Source organism: Musca autumnalis, unplaced genomic scaffold, assembly GCF_047663935.1.
Source record: "Musca autumnalis isolate F117 unplaced genomic scaffold, ASM4766393v1 scaffold_5, whole genome shotgun sequence".
NCBI classification, from domain to species: domain Eukaryota; kingdom Metazoa; phylum Arthropoda; class Insecta; order Diptera; family Muscidae; genus Musca; species Musca autumnalis.
In genome coordinates this window covers 199,983,481-200,003,105 of record NW_027412088.1, presented here as the reverse complement: position 1 = coordinate 200,003,105, position 19,625 = coordinate 199,983,481, and the positions used below count along the sequence as shown (strand labels likewise).

General features: G+C 41.2%; 5 protein-coding genes across 5 annotated transcripts; 1 reads left to right on the top strand and 4 right to left on the bottom strand.

Annotated features, from left to right (window-relative positions):
- Positions 1-340: 340 nt before the first annotated feature.
- LOC141387135 (trypsin alpha-3-like) lies at positions 341-1,120 on the bottom strand. The gene has a single exon (XM_073956320.1). It carries the CDS (start codon positions 1,118-1,120, stop codon positions 341-343), a length of 780 nt encoding a protein of 259 aa, XP_073812421.1.
- A 4,189-nt stretch (positions 1,121-5,309) lies between these two features.
- LOC141404976 (trypsin alpha-4-like) lies at positions 5,310-6,080 on the bottom strand. Its single transcript, XM_073988854.1, has one exon. It carries the CDS (start codon positions 6,078-6,080, stop codon positions 5,310-5,312), a length of 771 nt encoding a protein of 256 aa, XP_073844955.1.
- Positions 6,081-6,568: 488 nt separating this feature from the next.
- Positions 6,569-7,339, top strand: LOC141404956 (trypsin alpha-4-like). The gene has a single exon (XM_073988811.1). The coding sequence runs from the start codon at positions 6,569-6,571 to the stop codon at positions 7,337-7,339; it is 771 nt and encodes a 256-aa protein (XP_073844912.1).
- A 7,482-nt stretch (positions 7,340-14,821) lies between these two features.
- On the bottom strand, positions 14,822-15,643 carry LOC141387720 (trypsin alpha-3-like). The gene has a single exon (XM_073957814.1). It carries the CDS (start codon positions 15,636-15,638, stop codon positions 14,868-14,870), a length of 771 nt encoding a protein of 256 aa, XP_073813915.1. The 5' UTR covers positions 15,639-15,643; the 3' UTR covers positions 14,822-14,867.
- Positions 15,644-18,629: 2,986 nt separating this feature from the next.
- LOC141405024 (trypsin alpha-4-like) lies at positions 18,630-19,400 on the bottom strand. The gene has a single exon (XM_073988973.1). It carries the CDS (start codon positions 19,398-19,400, stop codon positions 18,630-18,632), a length of 771 nt encoding a protein of 256 aa, XP_073845074.1.
- Between the last annotated feature and the right edge of the window lie 225 nt (positions 19,401-19,625).

Sequence of the window (19,625 nt, the reverse complement as noted above, 5' to 3'; positions counted from 1 at the left end):
CACTCTACCGACAGAATGTAGGTTCATTGTATTAAAAGAGTAATGAGTTTTTGAGACCTTTGTTGCGTATCACTATTGTCATTACTTATACGTCACAATAAAAGACATTACGTCACAAATAACTTCGAGCACAAGTTTTGAAAAGGATTTGTGTGATTTATAGCTGATATGAAGAATCAATATCTATGAACTAATACAATTTATATGGTCTCCTCCATTATGTATCCAACTTTCTTCCAGTAAACTGCAAGTAAACCTTGCCCCTCACCACCCACATAACATAAAACTTCAATTTAATTTAAAAAAAATTATCGAAATTTATTAAAGTTCGTAATTTTATTTAAACGGAGGAAGCAGCGCTGACAACCCAGGAGCGGAGAGCAGCAACATCAGCATAGACACCAGGGTAGCCGGTGGCAGCACAACCATAGCCCCAAGAGACAACACCAACCAAGACACCACCGGAGACCAATGGGCCACCAGAATCACCTTGGCAAGCATCCTTACCGACGGTGTAGGCGCAGATCATGCTGGACTTGATTTCAGAGCCATAACCATAGGTGGAGGAAGCACATTGGGTGCGACCAACAATCTTAACGTCGACATAACGCAATTGGCTGGGGATAGAAGAGGAGCCAGATTTTTCAGTACCCCAACCAGAGACGGAGGCGGAAGCACCATTAGCGGGAGCAGAGGTAGCCAAGCCGATGGTCTTGATGGAAGAGCTGGTGGTCAAAGAAGAAGATAGACGGATGACAGCAATATCGTTAACCATGGTGTTGGCGTTGTATCCTTCGTGGTTCTTGAAGGCGGCAACAGAAACCAAAGTACCGCCAGAGCTCCAGTAAGAAGAACCAGCACGAACCTTCAAGACGGAGGCAGAGACGGATTGCAAGCAATGGGCAGCAGTGACAATGATCTTGGTAGAGTAGATGGAACCACCGCAAGAGTGAGAACCGGAACGTTGGAGGGAGATTTGCCAGGGGAAGGAGGTGATGGTGGTAGCAGAACCGCCAACAATGCGACCATCCAATTGTGGCAACTGGGCCACCATACCCTCAGGGATGACAGCTCCCAAGCAGCAAGCGACAGCAGACAATAAAATTACGAACTTGAACATGTTGATTAATGAGTATCAACTACTGAATGGCTTGGGCAGAACTTTCTCTTTTATACTAAAAAACTATAGAGATGCCACTCATAGATAATCACAATCTCCCACAACTTGAGGAAAGTACTTGAAGATTATATGGTTCAAAAACGTAATCGTTGACATGTTTGATATTTTTATCATAATGACGTCGGAATAGAGATTATGTTGGCAGTTATGTTTTTAAACATATTGATTGACGAAGTTCATCCATTAATTTCGTGTCTATCTATACATTCTAATAATAGTTCTTTGTTGCAAAATTGGAAGTGTTGTTGAATTTCTTTCTTAAATGATATCCTAGAAGAGATTGCTTTGACAACATTTGGGAATAATAATAGCCAGTTTGGGAATCGTTTAATGGTTAGTAAGTCCACAGGTGATAAGTTTAGTAAATCCACAGGTGGCAAAAATATAGCCCTATCCTTTGAGTATTCCGTCACTCATTTAATATCGGTTTAGAAATCCCTTTCTGATAGAAGGGTGCTTCTTAGACCCTTTCTGATAGAATGGGTGCTTCTATAGACCCTTTCTGATGGAAGGGTGCTTCTATAGACCCTTTCTGATGGAAGGGGTGCTTCTCTAGACCCTTTCTGATGGAAGGGTGCTTCTATAGACCCTTTCTGATGGAAGGGTGCTTCTATAGACCCTTTCTGATGGAAGGGGTGCTTCTATAGACCCTTTCTGATGGAAAGGGTGCTTCTATAGACCCTTTCTGATGGAAAGGGTGCTTCTATAGACCCTTTCTGATGGAAAGATTGTTTCTATAGACCCTTTCTGATGGAAAGATTGTTTCTATAGACCCTTTCTGATGGAAAGATTGTTTCTATAGACCCTTTCTGATGGAAAGGGTGCCTTTCTGATGGAAAGGGTGCTTCTATAGACCCTTTCTGATGGAAAGGGTGCCTTTCTGTTGGAAAGGGTGCTTCTATAGACCCTTTCTGGTGGAAAGGGTGCTTCTATAGACCCTTTTTGATGGAAAGGTTGCTTCTATAGACTCTTTCTGATGGAAAGGGTGCTTCTATAGACCCTTTATGATGGAAAGGGTGCTTCTATAGACCCTTTCTGATGGAAAGGGTGCTTCTATAGACCCTTTCTGATGGAAAGGGTGCTTCTATAGACCCTTTATGATGGAAAGGGTGCTTCTATAGACCCTTATGATTGAAAGGGTGCTTCTATAGACCCTTTATGATGGAAAGGGTACTTCTATAGACCCTTTAGGATGGAAAGGGTGCTTCAATTGACCCTTTATGATGGAAAGGGTGCTTCTATAGACCCTTTATGATGGAAAGGGTGCTTCTACAGATCCTTTATGATGGAAAGGGTGCTTCTATGGACCCTTTATGATGGAAAGGGTGCTTCTATAGACCCTTTATGATGGAAAGGGTGCTTCTATAGACCCTTTATGATGGAAAGGGTGCTTCTATAGACCCTTTATGATGGAAAGGGTGCTTCTATAGACCCTTTATGATGGAAAGGGTGCTTCTATATACCCTTTCTGATGGAAACGCTGCTTCTATAGACCCTTTCTGATGGAAACGCTGCTTCTATAGACCCTTTCTGATGGAAAGGGTTCTTCTATAGATCCTTTCTGATGGAAAGGCTGCTTCTATAGACCCTTTCTGATGGAAAGGCTGCTTCTATAGACCCTTTCTGATGGAAAGGGTGCTTCTATAGACCCTTTCTGATGGAAAGGGTGCTTCTATAGACCCTTTCTGATGGAAAGGCTGCTTCTATAGATCCATTCTGATGGAAAGGCTGCTTCTATAGACCCTTTCTGATGGAAAGGCTGCTTCTATAGACCCTTTCTGATGGAAAGGCTGCTTCTATAGACCCTTTCTGATGGAAAGGGTGCTTCTATAGACCCTTTCTGATGGAAAGGCTGCTTCTATAGATCCTTTCTGATGGAAAGGCTGCTTCTATAGATCCTTTCTGATGGAAAGGCTGCTTCTATAGATCCATTCTGATGGAAAGGCTGCTTCTATAGACCCTTTCTGATGGAAAGGGTGCTTCTATAGATCCTTTTTGATGGAAAGGCTGCTTCTATAGATCCATTCTGATAGAAAGGCTGCTTCTATAGATCCTTTCTGATGGAAAGGCTGCTTCTATAGACCCTTTCTGATGGAAAGGGTTCTTCTATAGATCCTTTCTGATGGAAAGGCTGCTTCTATAGACCCTTTCTGATGGAAAGGGTGCTTCTATAGACCCTTTCTGATGGAAAGGGTGCTTCTATAGACCCTTTCTGATGGAAAGGGTGCTTCTATAGACCCTTTCTGATGGAAAGGGTGCTTCTATAGACCCTTTCTGATGGAAAGGGTGCTTCTATAGACCCTTTCTGATGGAAAGGGTGCTTCTATAGACCCTTTCTGATGGAAAGGGTGCTTCTATAGACCCTTTCTGATGGAAAGGGTGCTTCTATAGACCCTTTCTGATGGAAAGGGTGCTTCTATAGACCCTTTCTGATGGAAAGGGTGCTTCTATAGACCCTTTCTGATGGAAATGGTGCTTCTATAGACCCTTTCTGATGGAAAGGGTGCTTCTATAGACTCTTTCTGATGGCAAGGGTGCTTCTATAGACCCTTTCTGATGGAAGGGGTGCTTCTATAGACCCTTTCTGATGGAAAGGGTGCTTCTATAGACCCTTTCTGATGGAAATGGTGCTTCTATAGACCCTTTCTGATGGAAAGGGTGCTTCTATAGACCCTTTCTGATGGAAAGGGTGCTTCTATAGACCCTTTATGATGGAAATGGTGCTTCTATAGACCCTTTCTGATGGAAATGGTGCTTCTATAGACCCTTTCTGATGGAAAGGGTGCTTCTATAGACCCTTTCTGATGGAAAGGGTGCTTCTATAGATCCTTTCTGATGGAAAGGGTGCTTCTATAGACCCTTTCTGATGGAAAGGGTGTTTCTATAGACCCTTTCTAATGGAAAGGGTGCTTCTATAGACCCTTTCTGATGGAAAGGGTGATTCTATAGACCCTTTCTGATGGAAAGGGTGATTCTATAGACCCTTTCTGATGGAAAGGGTGTTTCTATAGACCCTTTCTAATGGAAAGGGTGCTTCTATAGACCCTTTCTGATGGAAAGGGTGTTTCTATAGACCCTTTCTAATGGAAAGGGTGCTTCTATAGACCCTTTCTGATGGAAAGGGTGATTCTATAGACCCTTTCTGATGGAAAGGGTGATTCTATAGACCCTTTCTGATGGAAAGGGTGATTCTATAGACCCTTTCTGATGGAAAGGGTGATTCTATAGACCCTTTCTGATGGAAAGGGTGATTCTATAGACCCTTTCTGATGGAAAGGGTGCTTCTATAGACCCTTTCTGATGGAAAGGGTGCTTCTATAGACCTAAGGCCACCGCCGAAAATGTTGATGTTCTGGTCAGGGATTTAACCGCAGACCTTCTGATTGCAAGGCGGACGTGACGGGGTATATTAGTGTGTATGACTCGTGTCGGTACTTATAAGCCAACAATTTCGGTCGTGGTAAATTCTCTCAGCGTAATGTTGGCCTACATTTACTGAGTTTTTCAGTTATGAAAAACTTATCTACAAGTGGTGTCGTAAGACACGCCGTTCGGATTCGGTGATAAAATGTGAAGCGGCGTTCACTCATTGATATGAGAGAAGTCTCCCTTGTCCCTTCTTTATCACTTCTATAAAAAAGCCAGGTGACACCACTTTTAGGCAGATTTTTTGTTCATTGATAATGTTTGGGGTTCTTGACGATTAAAGATCTCAAAATTAATTTGTATTAGGTAAAGATTTTGCTTAGAGGGCATTGATGTGTATGACTACTGACATTACTTATACGTCACCATATCACTCATATTTGTGATTTTTGCCTTAAATACCAATCTAAGTTTGTAAACGGTTTGAGGGATGTATGTATACGACGTGAAAAAAAGCAAATATATTCCAACCAAATAAATTTGTTGGTACTTTTTCAGCTGAGAAAAATTTTAGGGTTATAATTCCGACACCGACAATGGGGTGACATTTTTTTCTTGTTTACCATTTCTCCCTATGAAACCCATGTATAAATGCCCCTTTAATCTTCCTACCTATATAGCCACCCCTCTTCTCTCCACACAACAGAAAACTTCAATTTATTTTAATAAAATTATCGAAATTTATTTAAGTTCGTAATTTTATTTAAACGGAGCCAGCAGCACTGACAACCCAGGAGCGGAGAGCAGCAACATCAGCATAGACACCGGGGTAGTTGGTGTAGGCACAGCCATAGCCCCAAGAGACAACACCAACCAAGACACCACCGGAGACCAATGGGCCGCCGGAATCACCTTGGCAAGCATCCTTACCGACGGTGTAGGCGCAGATCATGCTGGACTTGATTTCAGAGCCATAACCATAGGTGGAGGAGGCACATTGGGTGCGACCAACAATCTTAACATCGACATAACGCAATTGGCTGGGGATGGAAGAGGAGCCAGATTTTTCAGTACCCCAACCGGAGACGGAGGCAGAAGCACCATTAGCGGGAACAGAGGTAGCCAAGCCGATGGCCTTGATGGTGGAGCTCATGGTCAAGGAGGAGGACAAACGGATGACAGCAATATCGTTAACCATGGTGTTGGCGTTGTAACCTTCGTGGTTCTTGAAAGCGGCAACAGCAACCAAGGTACCGCCAGAGTTCCAGTAGGTGGAACCAGCACGGACCTTCAAGACGGAGGCAGAGACGGATTGCAAGCAATGGGCAGCAGTGACAATGATCTTGGCAGAGTAGACGGAACCACCGCAAGAGTGAGAGCCGGAACGTTGCAAAGAGATTTGCCAGGGGAAGGAGCTGATGGTGGTAGCAGAACCGCCAACAATGCGACCATCCAATTGGGGCAACATACCCTCAGGTACGGTGGCGCCCAAGGCGCAGGCAAGAGCCGACAACAAAATCACGAACTTGAACATGTTGATGAGTGAGAATCAACTACTGAATTTTTTGCCCGGAACTCATCTATTTTATACTAAATATTTTAGAGATTATAATCAAAGATAATTCGAATGCTTGACAAACATGTACTTGAAAACATAGATAATAAACAATAACATAAAATATACAAAAATATTAATCGCTGAAATATTGTCAATTGTTGTTTTCTATGAGTAAACTTATGTTGATGGCACGGAGTACGGCCGCTGAAGTATTCAGTATTTGTTGGTGTTTAAAAATCGCTATTCTCGAAACATTTTGGAACATTTCGAATGGCAATATTGCAGATATGCTTACTTGCTTGAAATTCTACCAAGACAACCAACCCTTTTGCCTGTAGAATTAGAATTTAATATTGATTTAGCCAAAGATAATAATTATCTATGGTTTTTATCTGAATTTTTTTTTAGTATAAAAGGAGAACGTTTTCCGCAAAAATTTCAGTAGTTGATTCTCACTCATCAACATGTTCAAGTTCGTAATTTTGTTGTCGGCTCTTGCCTGCGCCTTGGGCGCCACCGTACCTGAGGGTATGTTGCCCCAATTGGATGGTCGCATTGTTGGCGGTTCTGCTACCACCATCAGCTCCTTCCCCTGGCAAATCTCTTTGCAACGTTCCGGCTCTCACTCTTGCGGTGGTTCCGTTTACTCTGCCAAGATCATTGTCACTGCTGCCCATTGCTTGCAATCCGTCTCTGCCTCCGTCTTGAAGGTCCGTGCTGGTTCCACCTACTGGAACTCCGGCGGTACCTTGGTTTCTGTTGCCGCTTTCAAGAACCACGAAGGTTACAATGCCAACACCATGGTTAACGATATTGCTGTCATCCGTTTGTCCTCCTCCTTGACCATGAGCTCCACCATCAAGGCCATCGGCTTGGCTACCTCTGCTCCCGCTAATGGTGCTTCTGCCTCCGTCTCCGGTTGGGGTACTGAAAAATCTGGCTCCTCTTCCATCCCCAGCCAATTGCGTTATGTCGATGTTAAGATTGTTGGTCGCACCCAATGTGCTTCCTCCACCTATGGTTATGGCTCTGAAATCAAGTCCAGCATGATCTGCGCCTACACCGTCGGTAAGGATGCTTGCCAAGGTGATTCCGGCGGCCCATTGGTCTCCGGTGGTGTCTTGGTTGGTGTTGTCTCTTGGGGCTATGGCTGTGCCTACACCAACTACCCTGGTGTCTATGCTGATGTTGCTGCTCTCCGCTCCTGGGTTGTCAGTGCTGCTGGCTCCGTTTAAATTACGAAATTTGAATAAAATAAACGATTTTTAATTTATAAAAATATATGTTTTGGTATTTTGGGCAATTCGAAGGATGGATGATAGATGTAGATTGCATAGACAAATATTGCTGAGCCACGCTACACATCCGAGGAACACAAATGTTATAACGGGTGATCCATTTACAGGTTCCTACATTCTTTGGGGAATGTACATATATTATCATTTGATAGAACATTCAATGATATTTATTATTTGCAGATTATCCCCCATTATTATAAGTCTTCTTTTGTTATAGTTTGGATTTACCGAACAGATTTATAGCTTTCCGGTTAACATAAAGTTAAAAGTAATGATTGAATTTCAAGGAGGATCTTCTTGGCAAAAACTTTCAATATAACAAGTAAAAAAGCATTAAGTTCGGCCGGGCCGAACTTTTCATACCCTCCACCATAAAATATTCTGAACTAAAATGGAATAATTACTTTTCATTCCTGTCCCCAACTTTAAGTGGGTACGTTAAAATGTCAGATAATGTTTATGTACATTTATGCTTCATTCGGGAGGCCCTTTTTATGGTGCCTATATCTAACTATGTATGTTGACAATTTTTGGTGGGCTAGAAATTGGGAGGTACTGTTATATAGGGGTTATAATAAAACATGGGCCTATGTTGACAGTTTTTGATGGGAGCCGTTAATGTCAAATAACTCCTAATTCGGTTAAAAAATTTAGCTAGAATCTTCAAAATATCGAAAATCGGTACATAACGTGGGAACTTCAAATGTCATTAACAGCTAGTTCGGAGGTATCTGGGCTATACGAAAATATGAACTTAAATGAACCGTTATCACGGTGCTCTTGAAACAATTTTAAATGGAAGGTGCTTACACCTCGGAAATTTTTGCGGATTCTGAAACTACAATGTTTACAGATGAGAACAATCAAAAAACAAAAAAAATCGCCGGAGCGCTTTTTAAATAAATCGCGATTTAAGTTGACATTTTTAGGGGTTGTTTAGGTTTTCGCGATTTTGCTTAGAAACCACATTTCCTATTAAAATGGGACTAAAACAAATGTTGTAGATATGAAAATTCTCTACAAGATTGACCTTTATGATATTCTCGTCGGTTTTACCGTTTTTGAGATATAGAAGTTCAAATTGGGACAATTCAAATTCAATTCAATTCTGTATCGCCCCCTTATAAAACAATGTCATGACTGGAAATTCCCAACTTAAACTTATATATGTAAAAAAATGTTACAACTAAGGATAAGTCACTTAAGCCAGTCTTGTAGACAATTTTCACAGCATTAAGATTTTCTCAGGTCACATGTCGATACGACTTACCGTATTCAAGCAAATTCGCGAAACCCTAACAAAAAAAACTAAAAATGTAAACTGAGCTTCCTTATCTCAAAAATGGTACAAGCTGGGAACAAATGATAAACGTCAAGCCTCTAGAGAATTTTGACAGCTACAACATTTTCTTTAGCTCCATTTCGATTGGACTTGCGGTTTTCAAGCAAAATCGTAAAAACTTAAAAAACACCTAAAAATGTGAATTTTGACCGCGATTTATTTAAAAATCCCTACAGCGCTTTTTTCTTGTTTTTGGATTTTTCTCATCTGTGAACACTGCTGATTCAGAATTCACAAAAACTTTCCCTGTGTAAGCGGTTTTCATCAAAAGTTAGTTAAGGCGCACCCTACATGACATTGTTTTATAAGGGGGCGATACAGTCAGTGCATTGTCCCAAGTTGAACTTCTATATCTCAAAAATGGTAAAAACTACGAAAATACCATAAAGGTCGAGCTTGTAGAGAATTTTCATAGCTACAATATTTGTTTTAGTCCCATTTTGAAAGGAATTGCGGTTTCTAAGCAAAATCGCGAAAACCTAAACAACTCCTAAAAATGTCAACTTAAATCGCGATTTATTTAAAAAGCGCTCCGGCGATTTTTTTTGTTTTTTGATTGTTCTCATCTATGAACATTGTAGTTTCATAATCCGCAAAAACTTCCGAGGTGTAAGCACATTCCATTTAAAATTGTTTCAAGAGCACCGTGTTATATGGGGGCTATACCAAAACTTGGACCTATGTCCACAAGTTTTGTCATATAAGTTTATTGACATTTAAGAACTTTAAATGTCAAATTATAGCTAAATCGCTCTGAAAATGTAGCTAAAACTGTCAAAATACCGTAAATCGGGGGGTACCGTTATATGGGGGCTATACCGAAACGTGGACCTATGTCCACAACTTTTGTTATATAAGTTTATTGACATTTAAGAACCCTAAATGTCAAATTATAGCTACATCGGTCTGAAAATGTAGCTAAAAACGTCAAAATACCGCAAATCGGAGGGTACCGTTATATGGGGGCTATACCAAAACGTGGACCTATGTCCACAACTTTTGTTATATAAGTTTATTGACACTTAAGAACCCTAAATGTCAAATTATAGCTATATCGGTCTGAAAATGTAGCTAAAAACGTCAAAACACCGTAAATCGGGGGGCACCGTTATATGGGGGCTATACCAAAACGGGGACCTATGTCCAAAACTTTCGTTGTATAAGTTTATTGACACTTAAGAACCCTAAATGTTAAGTTATAGCTACATCGGTCTGAAAATGTAGCTAAAAACGTCAAAATACCGCAAATCGGAGGGTACCGTTATATGGGGGCTATACCAAAACGTGGACCTATGTCCACAACTTTTGTTATATAAGTTTATTGACACTTAAGAACCCTAAATGTAAAATTATAGCTACATCGGTCTGAAAAAGTAGCTAAAAACGTCAAAATACCGTAAATTGGGGGGTACCGTTATATGAGGGCTATACCAAAACGTGGACCTATGTCCACAACTTTTGTTATATAAGTTTATTGATACATAAGAACCCTAAATGTCAAGTTATAGCTAAATCGGTCCGAAAATGTAGCTAAAAACGTCAAAAAACCGCAAACTGCATATGGGGGCTATACCAAAACGTGGACCTATGTCCACAAGTTTTGTTATATATGTTTATTGACACTTAAGAACTCTAAATGTCAAATTATAGCCAAATCGGTCTGAAAATGTAGCTGAAAACGTCAAAATACCGTAAATCGGGGGGTACCGTTATATGGGGGCTATACCAAAATGTGGACCGATATATCCCATCTTCGAACTTGATCTTCCGACGGCTAAAAAAATGGTATTCCCCAATTTTCAGCGAAATCGGTTAACAAATGCGACCTGTACGTTGCGAACGGACGGACGGACGGACGGACATGCATAAATCGACTCAGAAAGTGATTCTATGTATATCCCTAGAAGGAACTATGGGTCTATCTCGCTTCCTTTTGTATGTTACATACAAATGCACTAACACATAATACCCCTTACCACATAGTGGTGTAGGGTATAAAAATTATATTTTTAATGCCTCTAAATTGGTTTATTTTGCGTTTTCAAATCCATCAGATAGTAAAAGAAAACATATAATAATAAAACAAATATTGGCCGAGGCTACGTCTCAGACGGCCCATCCATTGAGTCCAATTTTCAATGACTCGTTCAAGTTTTCGGCTGGTAACTGGCGAATGGTACGTTTGATGTTTTTCCCCAAGACCGGAATTGAAGCGGCTTTATCCGCATACAATTTTGACTTAACATATTCTCACAGGAAAAAATATAACGGACTGATATGAGTCGATCTTGGGTGACCAATCGACTGGTCCAAAACGTGCTCACCGAAGTGTTCTTTCAATAAATCCATTGATTGATGCGATGTGTGGGAAGTGGCACTGTTTTGTTGAAACCAAATGTCGCCGAGATTCCGAGCTTCAATTTCAGACATCAAATAGTCGATTATCACGGCGCTATAACCGTCGCCATTGACAATGAAGTCCTAACCTGCATCATTTTGAAGAAATAGGGTCCGACGATTCCACCGACCCACAAGCCGTTATTTCTTCTGGATGAAGTGGCAGCTGTTGGATCTCTTTAAGGGGTTATCCCTTGTTGTGCAGACCAAAAAAAAAACTCATTTTTCATATTTTTTTTTTTTTCAAAGAAACTAACAATATTTTTAAGTCTTTTGACTGTAAGTAGTCCTCCTCAATTCCAATAAACTAAACCTGATCATACCGCACATACATAATAATTGTCTCCATTAGCAGACCACCCGATTTCATTACCTCTGACGAATTTCAATCATAAGAAAGCTGATTGGCCGGGTTTCAGATAGTTCACCAATCACCGTTTCAGAGAACTGTCCAATCCTTCTGATGTTCGGGTAGCGGAAAGGACGTTCCGAGACATAATCACTGCTGCAGCCGTTCGCCATATCCCTGCTCTTCGAATACCTGAAGTAAAACCAAACTTCGCAACAGTGGCGACGGGATTAGGAAATGAGAGTGATGAACTTCGTCGAACCAACCCCAATGACCCAAGAGTCAGGGAGCTGACACTGGAAGTTAACAGGCTGGTCGGGAAGCATAAGCGGAACAAGTGGTTAAATCATCTCAAGTGTTGCAACATTGGAGCCGGTATAGGTGAAATGTGGGCAACGGTTAATTCACTCTCGAACCCTGGAAGAAGGGAAGATAGGGCCTCAGTCACGTTTTGTGACGTTACGTTGACTGACCCCAAGGGGTGCGCAAGTTATTTCAATCGACAGTTTGTCGAGCACCCCGAGAGTGAGAAGGCGAAGAGAAGAGTATTACGTCGCCTCAGATCTCTTCCTGCCGAGGAGGAACTACCACAGTTTACAATGGATGATGTTGCCAATGCCATCAGGAACGCTGAATCATCCAAAGCGTTGGGCCCTGATGAAATCTCCATGGTAATGCTGAAGCAGCTGGATGAGCCGGGAGTGGAGTATCTCACTAAAGTTCTCAACTTGTCGCTATCCACCCTCATTGTTCCCGAAGTCTGGAAAATGGGCGGGATGGTGTCACTACGGAAGCCCGGCAAGGACGTACAGGCCGATTTCGCATTTGTCGCCCGTAGCAAAGACCCTTGAGGCCTTAGTCCTTCCCAGTATCAGAAATAGCTATCAAGTTGCCGATCATCAGCATGGATTCCGTAAGCAGCACAGCACGACAACTGCGCTGCACGCCATTACCACACATATTTGTCAAGGACTCAACCAGAGACGGCCGTGCGATAAAACAGTGATGGTGGCGCTTGACTTATCAGAAGCCTTTGATACAGTCAGGCACTCCACGCTGTTTGAGGACATTGAGCAGACAACCTTCCGGCCAAGCTTGAAACGTTGGATAGTCAATTATATGTGTGGACGCCAGTCGTACGTGGAATTCAGGAACAAGAAGTCCAAACTCCGTAGAGTGAAACAGGGAGTTCCCCAAGGTGGGGTGATATCTGCGGAACTGTTTAACCTCTACCTCTCCTGTATTCCGCCCCCCTCCAGACGGCATCGAGATCGTAACGTATGCGGATGACTGTACGATCCTGGCGTCAGGTGCCTATCCTGATGACATCTGTGAGAGACTGAACAACTATTTATCCGATCTTATCACCTTTTTCCATTCGAGGAATATGCAGATTTCCGCCACAAAATCTACAGCTACTCTGTTCACCACATGGACAGCGCAGTTTGGAAGAGAATTGAATGTCGTGGTCGACCACAAACTGCCACAAAATTTTAGGGGTCACATTCGACACTACTTTCACGTCGTACGCGCACGCCACAGCAATCTGTGACAGACTGAAAAGTAGGAACAAGATCCTCAAGTCCCTAGCCTTGAAACCTTGTTGACACACATATAACGCGATAGGTCGGCCTGTGATAAGCTATGCGGCGCCAGTTTGGTCCCCGGGATTATGTGATACGAATTGGAAAAAGATTTAAACCTGCCAGAATGCCGCCCTGAGAACAGCAACAGGTTGCCTCCTCAAGTCTTCAGTGGACCATCTACATGAGGAGGCAAAGATTCTTCCAGTAAAGCATCACAATGAGATGCTTTCGTTGCAGTACTTGCTTGGGTGTTACCGTGAGAACCATCCCAATCACCATCTGCTGGCTAGGCCCGACACATTCAGGCAGGAGTTCCAAGTTGGTGTTTTTCCCGCTACTTGTGGTGATTTTTGACGTACAAAAACCACTGTTTAGCCATGAATGTCAACTGTTTTAAGGTAAAAATCGCTACAGACCTATGGTGAGTCGAAACAGTTTGAATCCCTGCATTCAGGCATATAAGGAAGGATATTTATGCTCTAGAGACGGAGGTCCAACAGTAGAGGAGAGAACCTCTAGATCAACAGGCATATCAAGCAGGTTTAAATAGTATTCACACGGTTGCCGTTGCTAATATAGTGTGAATAAAGTTCTCGGAGAACATCCCCCATCTATCGCAGCTGAGGAGCGTCAGAGTAGTTTTGGCTCAACTACGCTCGGGATATTGTAGTCGTCTAAATTATTATTGGGCGGAAATCGACGTGCACGACATCTGCCCAGTATGCGACATGGGCCTGCACGACACAAGACACCTTTTCAACTGCCCAGCCAATCCTACTCATCTAACTCCAGTGGATCTGTGGCTACATCCCATCGAAGCAGATTGAACAGCAGAACGAACATACAAACATAATGATAAACACTGTTACAACAACAACATACAGCACATACATACCTTTCGTATGTTCCTTTACTTTTTATAGTGATAAAGATGAGCAAAAAAGAACAAGAGTTGTGAACTGGTTTCGTATAAATTGAACGCTTTTTAAAGTAAGGTAAAATCTTCGAGTGAAAACTGGAAGATTCTGGCACACAAAAGGAACAAAACTCTTATAGTCTAACTATGTATGTACATAAAAACAATGTTTAGTCTTCAAAAAAACTGATAACTATTTTATAGGATGCCTCGATGTGGCGTGTAATGCTCTTTAGGAACCAGGCCTTTTTTTGAGACCACCAATTGCCTTTTGGGATATTGTAAAATTTACCAAGATATAAAAAACAGTGGTTTTTCTAGGAAGAATTATTCTATTCAAATTTCCGGTACCAATTCTCTTGTCATTTGACTTTGCCATTTCTAAATGAAGCCTTTGAGAAGAAGTACATGAGGCAAAATTACCACACCATCGGAATGAAGTTAAACAATTAAGTAGACAGGCTATTGCTACGGCATCAGGGACAGCTATATGAAGAAGTTTTCCATAATTACTTGCAATAACGAAAATTAAGAATAACCATGGACAACAATTTATCGGCATTGTGCAACACCTATTTGCCAAGAATTAAAACGTGAATATTAGAATTGGGCGGGTACGAATGATTACTGTCGTTACTTATACGTCACCATGGTCAAAATGACGCTCGTTATTTTGAAATGGTCTCTGTTCTGTTGCTGTAAATGTCAACAACACTTCACTAATAAACATGATATGTAAATATTGGATCCAAAGAAGTGTAACATCATGGATCGGCCATAACTGTCTCTACCCATCTTTGTCCACAATCTTTCCCAATAACAAAACACATTTAATTAGAAATCAAAAATCGTTTATTTTATTCAAAGTTCGTAATTTAAACGGAGGAAGCAGCGCTGACAACCCAGGAGCGGAGAACAGCAACATCAGCATAGACACCAGGGTAGCCGGTGGCAGCACAACCATAGCCCCAAGAGACAACACCAACCAAGACACCACCGGAGACCAATGGGCCACCAGAATCACCTTGGCAAGCATCCTTACCGACGGTGTAGGCGCAGATCATGGTGGACTTGATTTCAGAGCCATAACCATAGGTGGAGGAAGCACATTGGGTGGTACCAACGATCTTAACATCGACATAACGCAATTGGCTGGGGATGGAAGAGGAGCCAGATTTTTCAGTACCCCAACCGGAGACGGAGGCAGAAGCACCATTAGCGGGAGCAGAGGTAGCCAAGCCGATGGTCTTGATGGAAGAGCTGGTGGTCAAGGAGGAAGATAGACGGATGACAGCAATATCGTTAACCATGGTCTTGGAGTTGTAACCTTCGTGGTTCTTGAAGGCGGCAACAGAAACCAAAGTACCGCCAGAGCTCCAGTAAGAAGAACCAGCACGAACCTTCAAGACGGAGGCAGAGACGGATTGCAAGCAATGGGCAGCAGTGACAATGATCTTGGTAGAGTAGATGGAACCACCGCAAGAGTGAGAACCGGAACGTTGGAGGGAGATTTGCCAGGGGAAGTTGGTGATGGTGGTAGCAGTACCGCCGACAATGCGACCATCCAATTGTGGCAACATACCCTCGGGTATGGTGGCGCCCAAAGCGCAAGCAACAACCGACAACAAAATTACGAACTTGAACATGTTGATGGAATAGAATCAACTTGTGCTTTCCACTGCCAACTGCATAGTTTTTATACTGCCAATGAATGGTGGGCGTTATTGTACTACGCAATTTCTCAAGTACCCGATAAACATAATCTGATACTTTTTTTTGGCCAAAATCTGACAACTCAGATTTGCAAGTAATTATATGGGGAAAAGCGTCATCTAACTGCCATTCTTATTTGTTCTTATCACTGTGTGAAGTGCTGGTGGTCGTAGATATAGAAAACCGCAAGACATTTCAACAATAACTAAATATCTGTGTGTCATACAAAGTTAAAGAATTCGAAAAAATTAGACTATTCTGATTTGAAAATACACATGTAGCAAAATATTTGTAAACAGATCGCACACACATAGGGTTTTAGAATAGCTGAACTGATGGATCAGAAGAGAGAGTGAGCGGATATTTCATTCTTCCGAACTCAAACTCTCTAAAGGAATTTTAATAATGACTACTGACAATGAATTACATAAGATATATCGTCTAATACGCACGAAAATGTCGTAAGTCCATTTTTAGAAAATTTTCAGGAGGAAAAAAAAGAAACATTATACAGCTTTCTTTATTAAAGATTTTGTAAAAACAGTATTCTTCGTTTATTTTTTCACACTGGTATAAAGGAGAAATTGTATTGACCAATTTTAAAAAAATTAAGAAAAAATAGTAATCATTCGAATCCCTCTACCAAATATGTCTTAAAATGTTTGTAATTGATCGTAGGTTAATACAAAAAAAAATTTAAGAAAATCAAAGAGTACAATCATTGATAAAAATTGATATTAAATTTTAAATCGCGAAAATTCCATCCAAACCCACTGTGCAAAGTTTTTTTATATCTTTTATTAGATAGCTGATAAAACAACAAAAAATATAAAAAAAAAGATTTTTTCTATTTGGACCATTATTAAAGAAGTTATTAGTATTTCTTTGCACATAGTTTTAACAGAATTTGACATTTTCAAGCCGCGATATCGCTGGAACCGTTAGTTAAAAAAACTCTGAAAATATACTAAAATGTTTTGCTGATGAGCAGCATCACCACAGCAAAAAGTAAGGGAAATCAAAAACCTCATCTTTAACAAGTGAGCAAAGTCGGGACGGAGCCGACCATGTGATACCCTACACCACTACCCCTGTGCACTGGTAAACATTTTTAAGAGGATATAATCCGACTACCACCAAACATAATTTGTTTCGTTCTCTCTGGGACCCCCATAAGCAACCAAAATTTCCTGACCATCGGATCAAAATTACGACCTGTAACGGGATTGCAAAAAAATGGAAAAATTGAAATTGAAAATTGAAATGGAATTGGATGCATTGCCAACTATTGTGGTATCTCCCTTTTTTTGACCACCTTCGCCAACCTACTTTACACCAATGAAAAGGTAATATTTTCTTCTTCCATTGACAGACTTTGCCGTTGGAATACCCCTACTAGAAGCCGATATCTTCACAAAGAATAAAACGTTGAATTTGTCTCCACTAAATATTATCCGACTATCACCACAATCAATAGGCTTCTTCCTCTGTGGGGGCCCCATCTACCCCCAACATTTCGTGACTATCCGATCAAAATTTCAACCCGTAGCGTGATAACAAAAAATGGAAAAATTTTATATATTACTGACTTTTGCGATGTCTCGGTTGTTTGCCCACTTATGCCAACATACTTTGCATCAATATAAAGGAGATATTTTTTCTTTCATTGACGGGCTTTCCTTTTGGAATACTCCTACCAGAAGCGAAGATATTCGCATAAGAGAAAAAACGTTGACTTTTCTCCACATAAGCGTTTTGCTTATTTCGACTTCTGAATATTATCCGACTATCACCAAACTTAATAGGCTTCTTCCTCTGAGGGACCCGCATCAACTCCCAAATAATTCGTGACGATCCGATCAAAATTGCGACCTGTAGCATGATTAAAAAAAAAATCGGAAAATGAGTTGCATTACCGACTATTGCGATATCTCTGTTGTTGGGCCACCTACGACAACCTACTTTGCATCGTTGTAAATTTGACATTTTCTATTTTAATTAGCAGGTTTTGCTTTTGATATACCCCTTATAGATGCGGAGATATGCGCTTTGAAATAAAACGTTGACTTTTTCTCCAAATAAGTTTTTTGCCCATTCCGACCCCTGAATATTATCCGATCATCACCAAAATCAATAGGCTTCTTCCCCTCCGGGACCCTAATCAACACCTAAAATTTGGTGACGATCCGGACAGACGGACGGACGGACGGACACACATAGCCAGATCGACTCAGCTCGTCGAGACATTCATTTTGGTATATACATATAAGTATGGGTCCACGGCCATTATTTCGATGCGTTTCAAACTTTTTGGCCGAAACCAAAAATAAATAAAATATTAATTAATAAATCAATTAATAAAATAAAATTTTGACACTTCAAAAATAAAAATGTTTTGCCCAAACAATTCCTGATTGAAACCATAGTGCATAGGTATGTATGTTCATAAGAACAGTAATTATTTAAGAGAGTTCCAGTGCGTATGATTACCGACGCTACTTATACGTCACTATATGATATTCATTAAAATACTGAGTTATTTTGTTTATCTGCAATTAATTAATATGAAACAATTGGTCTGTCCCAGAACTGCAAGAATCTACTAATTTACAAAGAAAAAAAATTATCGTAGTAAAAATTTGAAGATTCTTGGAGGTTCTGGAATAGACCAATTGTTTCATATTAATTAATTGCAGATAAACAAAACAACTCAATATTTTAATGAATATCATATGTTTGAAATCTCGGTATGTTTATACCAGTTTCATTATATAGACATTGAGTAACAAACCCAGACTTCCTAGGATGTTTCCACAGTTCTAACACAATAATAATAAAGCAATTGTGTTCCCCCCAATTCAATTGTATTCAAACGCATAAATTTTAAAAACTTAAAAATCGTATATTTTCTTCAAGTTCATAATTTAAACGGAGCCAGCTGCACTGACAACCCAGGAGCGGAGAGCAGCAACATCAGCATAGACACCAGGGTAGTTGGTGTAGGCACAGCCATAGCCCCAAGAGACAACACCAACCAAGACACCACCGGAGACCAATGGGCCGCCGGAATCACCTTGGCAAGCATCCTTACCGACGGTGTAGGCGCAGATCATGCTGGACTTGATTTCAGAGCCATAACCATAGGTGGAGGAAGCACATTGGGTGCGACCAACAATCTTAACATCGACATAACGCAATTGGGTGGGGATGGTAGAGGAGCCAGATTTTTCAGTACCCCAACCGGAGACGGAGGCAGAAGCACCATTAGCGGGAGCAGAGGTAGCCAAACCGATGGCCTTGATGGTGGAGCTCATGGTCAAGGAGGAGGACAAACGGATGACAGCAATATCGTTAACCATGGTGTTGGCATTGTAACCTTCGTGGTTCTTGAAAGCGGCAACAGCAACCAAGGTACCGCCGGAGTTCCAGTAGGTGGAACCAGCACGGACCTTCAAGACGGAGGCAGAGACGGATTGCAAGCAATGGGCAGCAGTGACAATGATCTTGGCAGAGTAGACGGAACCACCGCAAGAGTGGGAGCCGGAACGTTGCAAAGAGATTTGCCAGGGGAAGGAGTTGATGGTGGTAGCAGAACCGCCAACAATGCGACCATCCAATTGTGGCAACATACCCTCAGGTACGGTGGCGCCCAAGGCGCAGGCAAGAGCCGACAACAAAATCACGAACTTGAACATGTTGATAGGTTAGAATCAACTACTGAAATTTTTGCCGAGAACTCCTTATTTTTATACTGAATATTCCAGAGATAATAATCACAGATAACTATGAACGTTTGGCAAACATGTACTTGAAAACATATGTAGATAATAAACAATAACATAAAATATACAAAAATATTAATCGCTGAAAATTGTCAATTGTTGTTTTCTATGAGTAAATTTATGTTGATGGCACGGAGT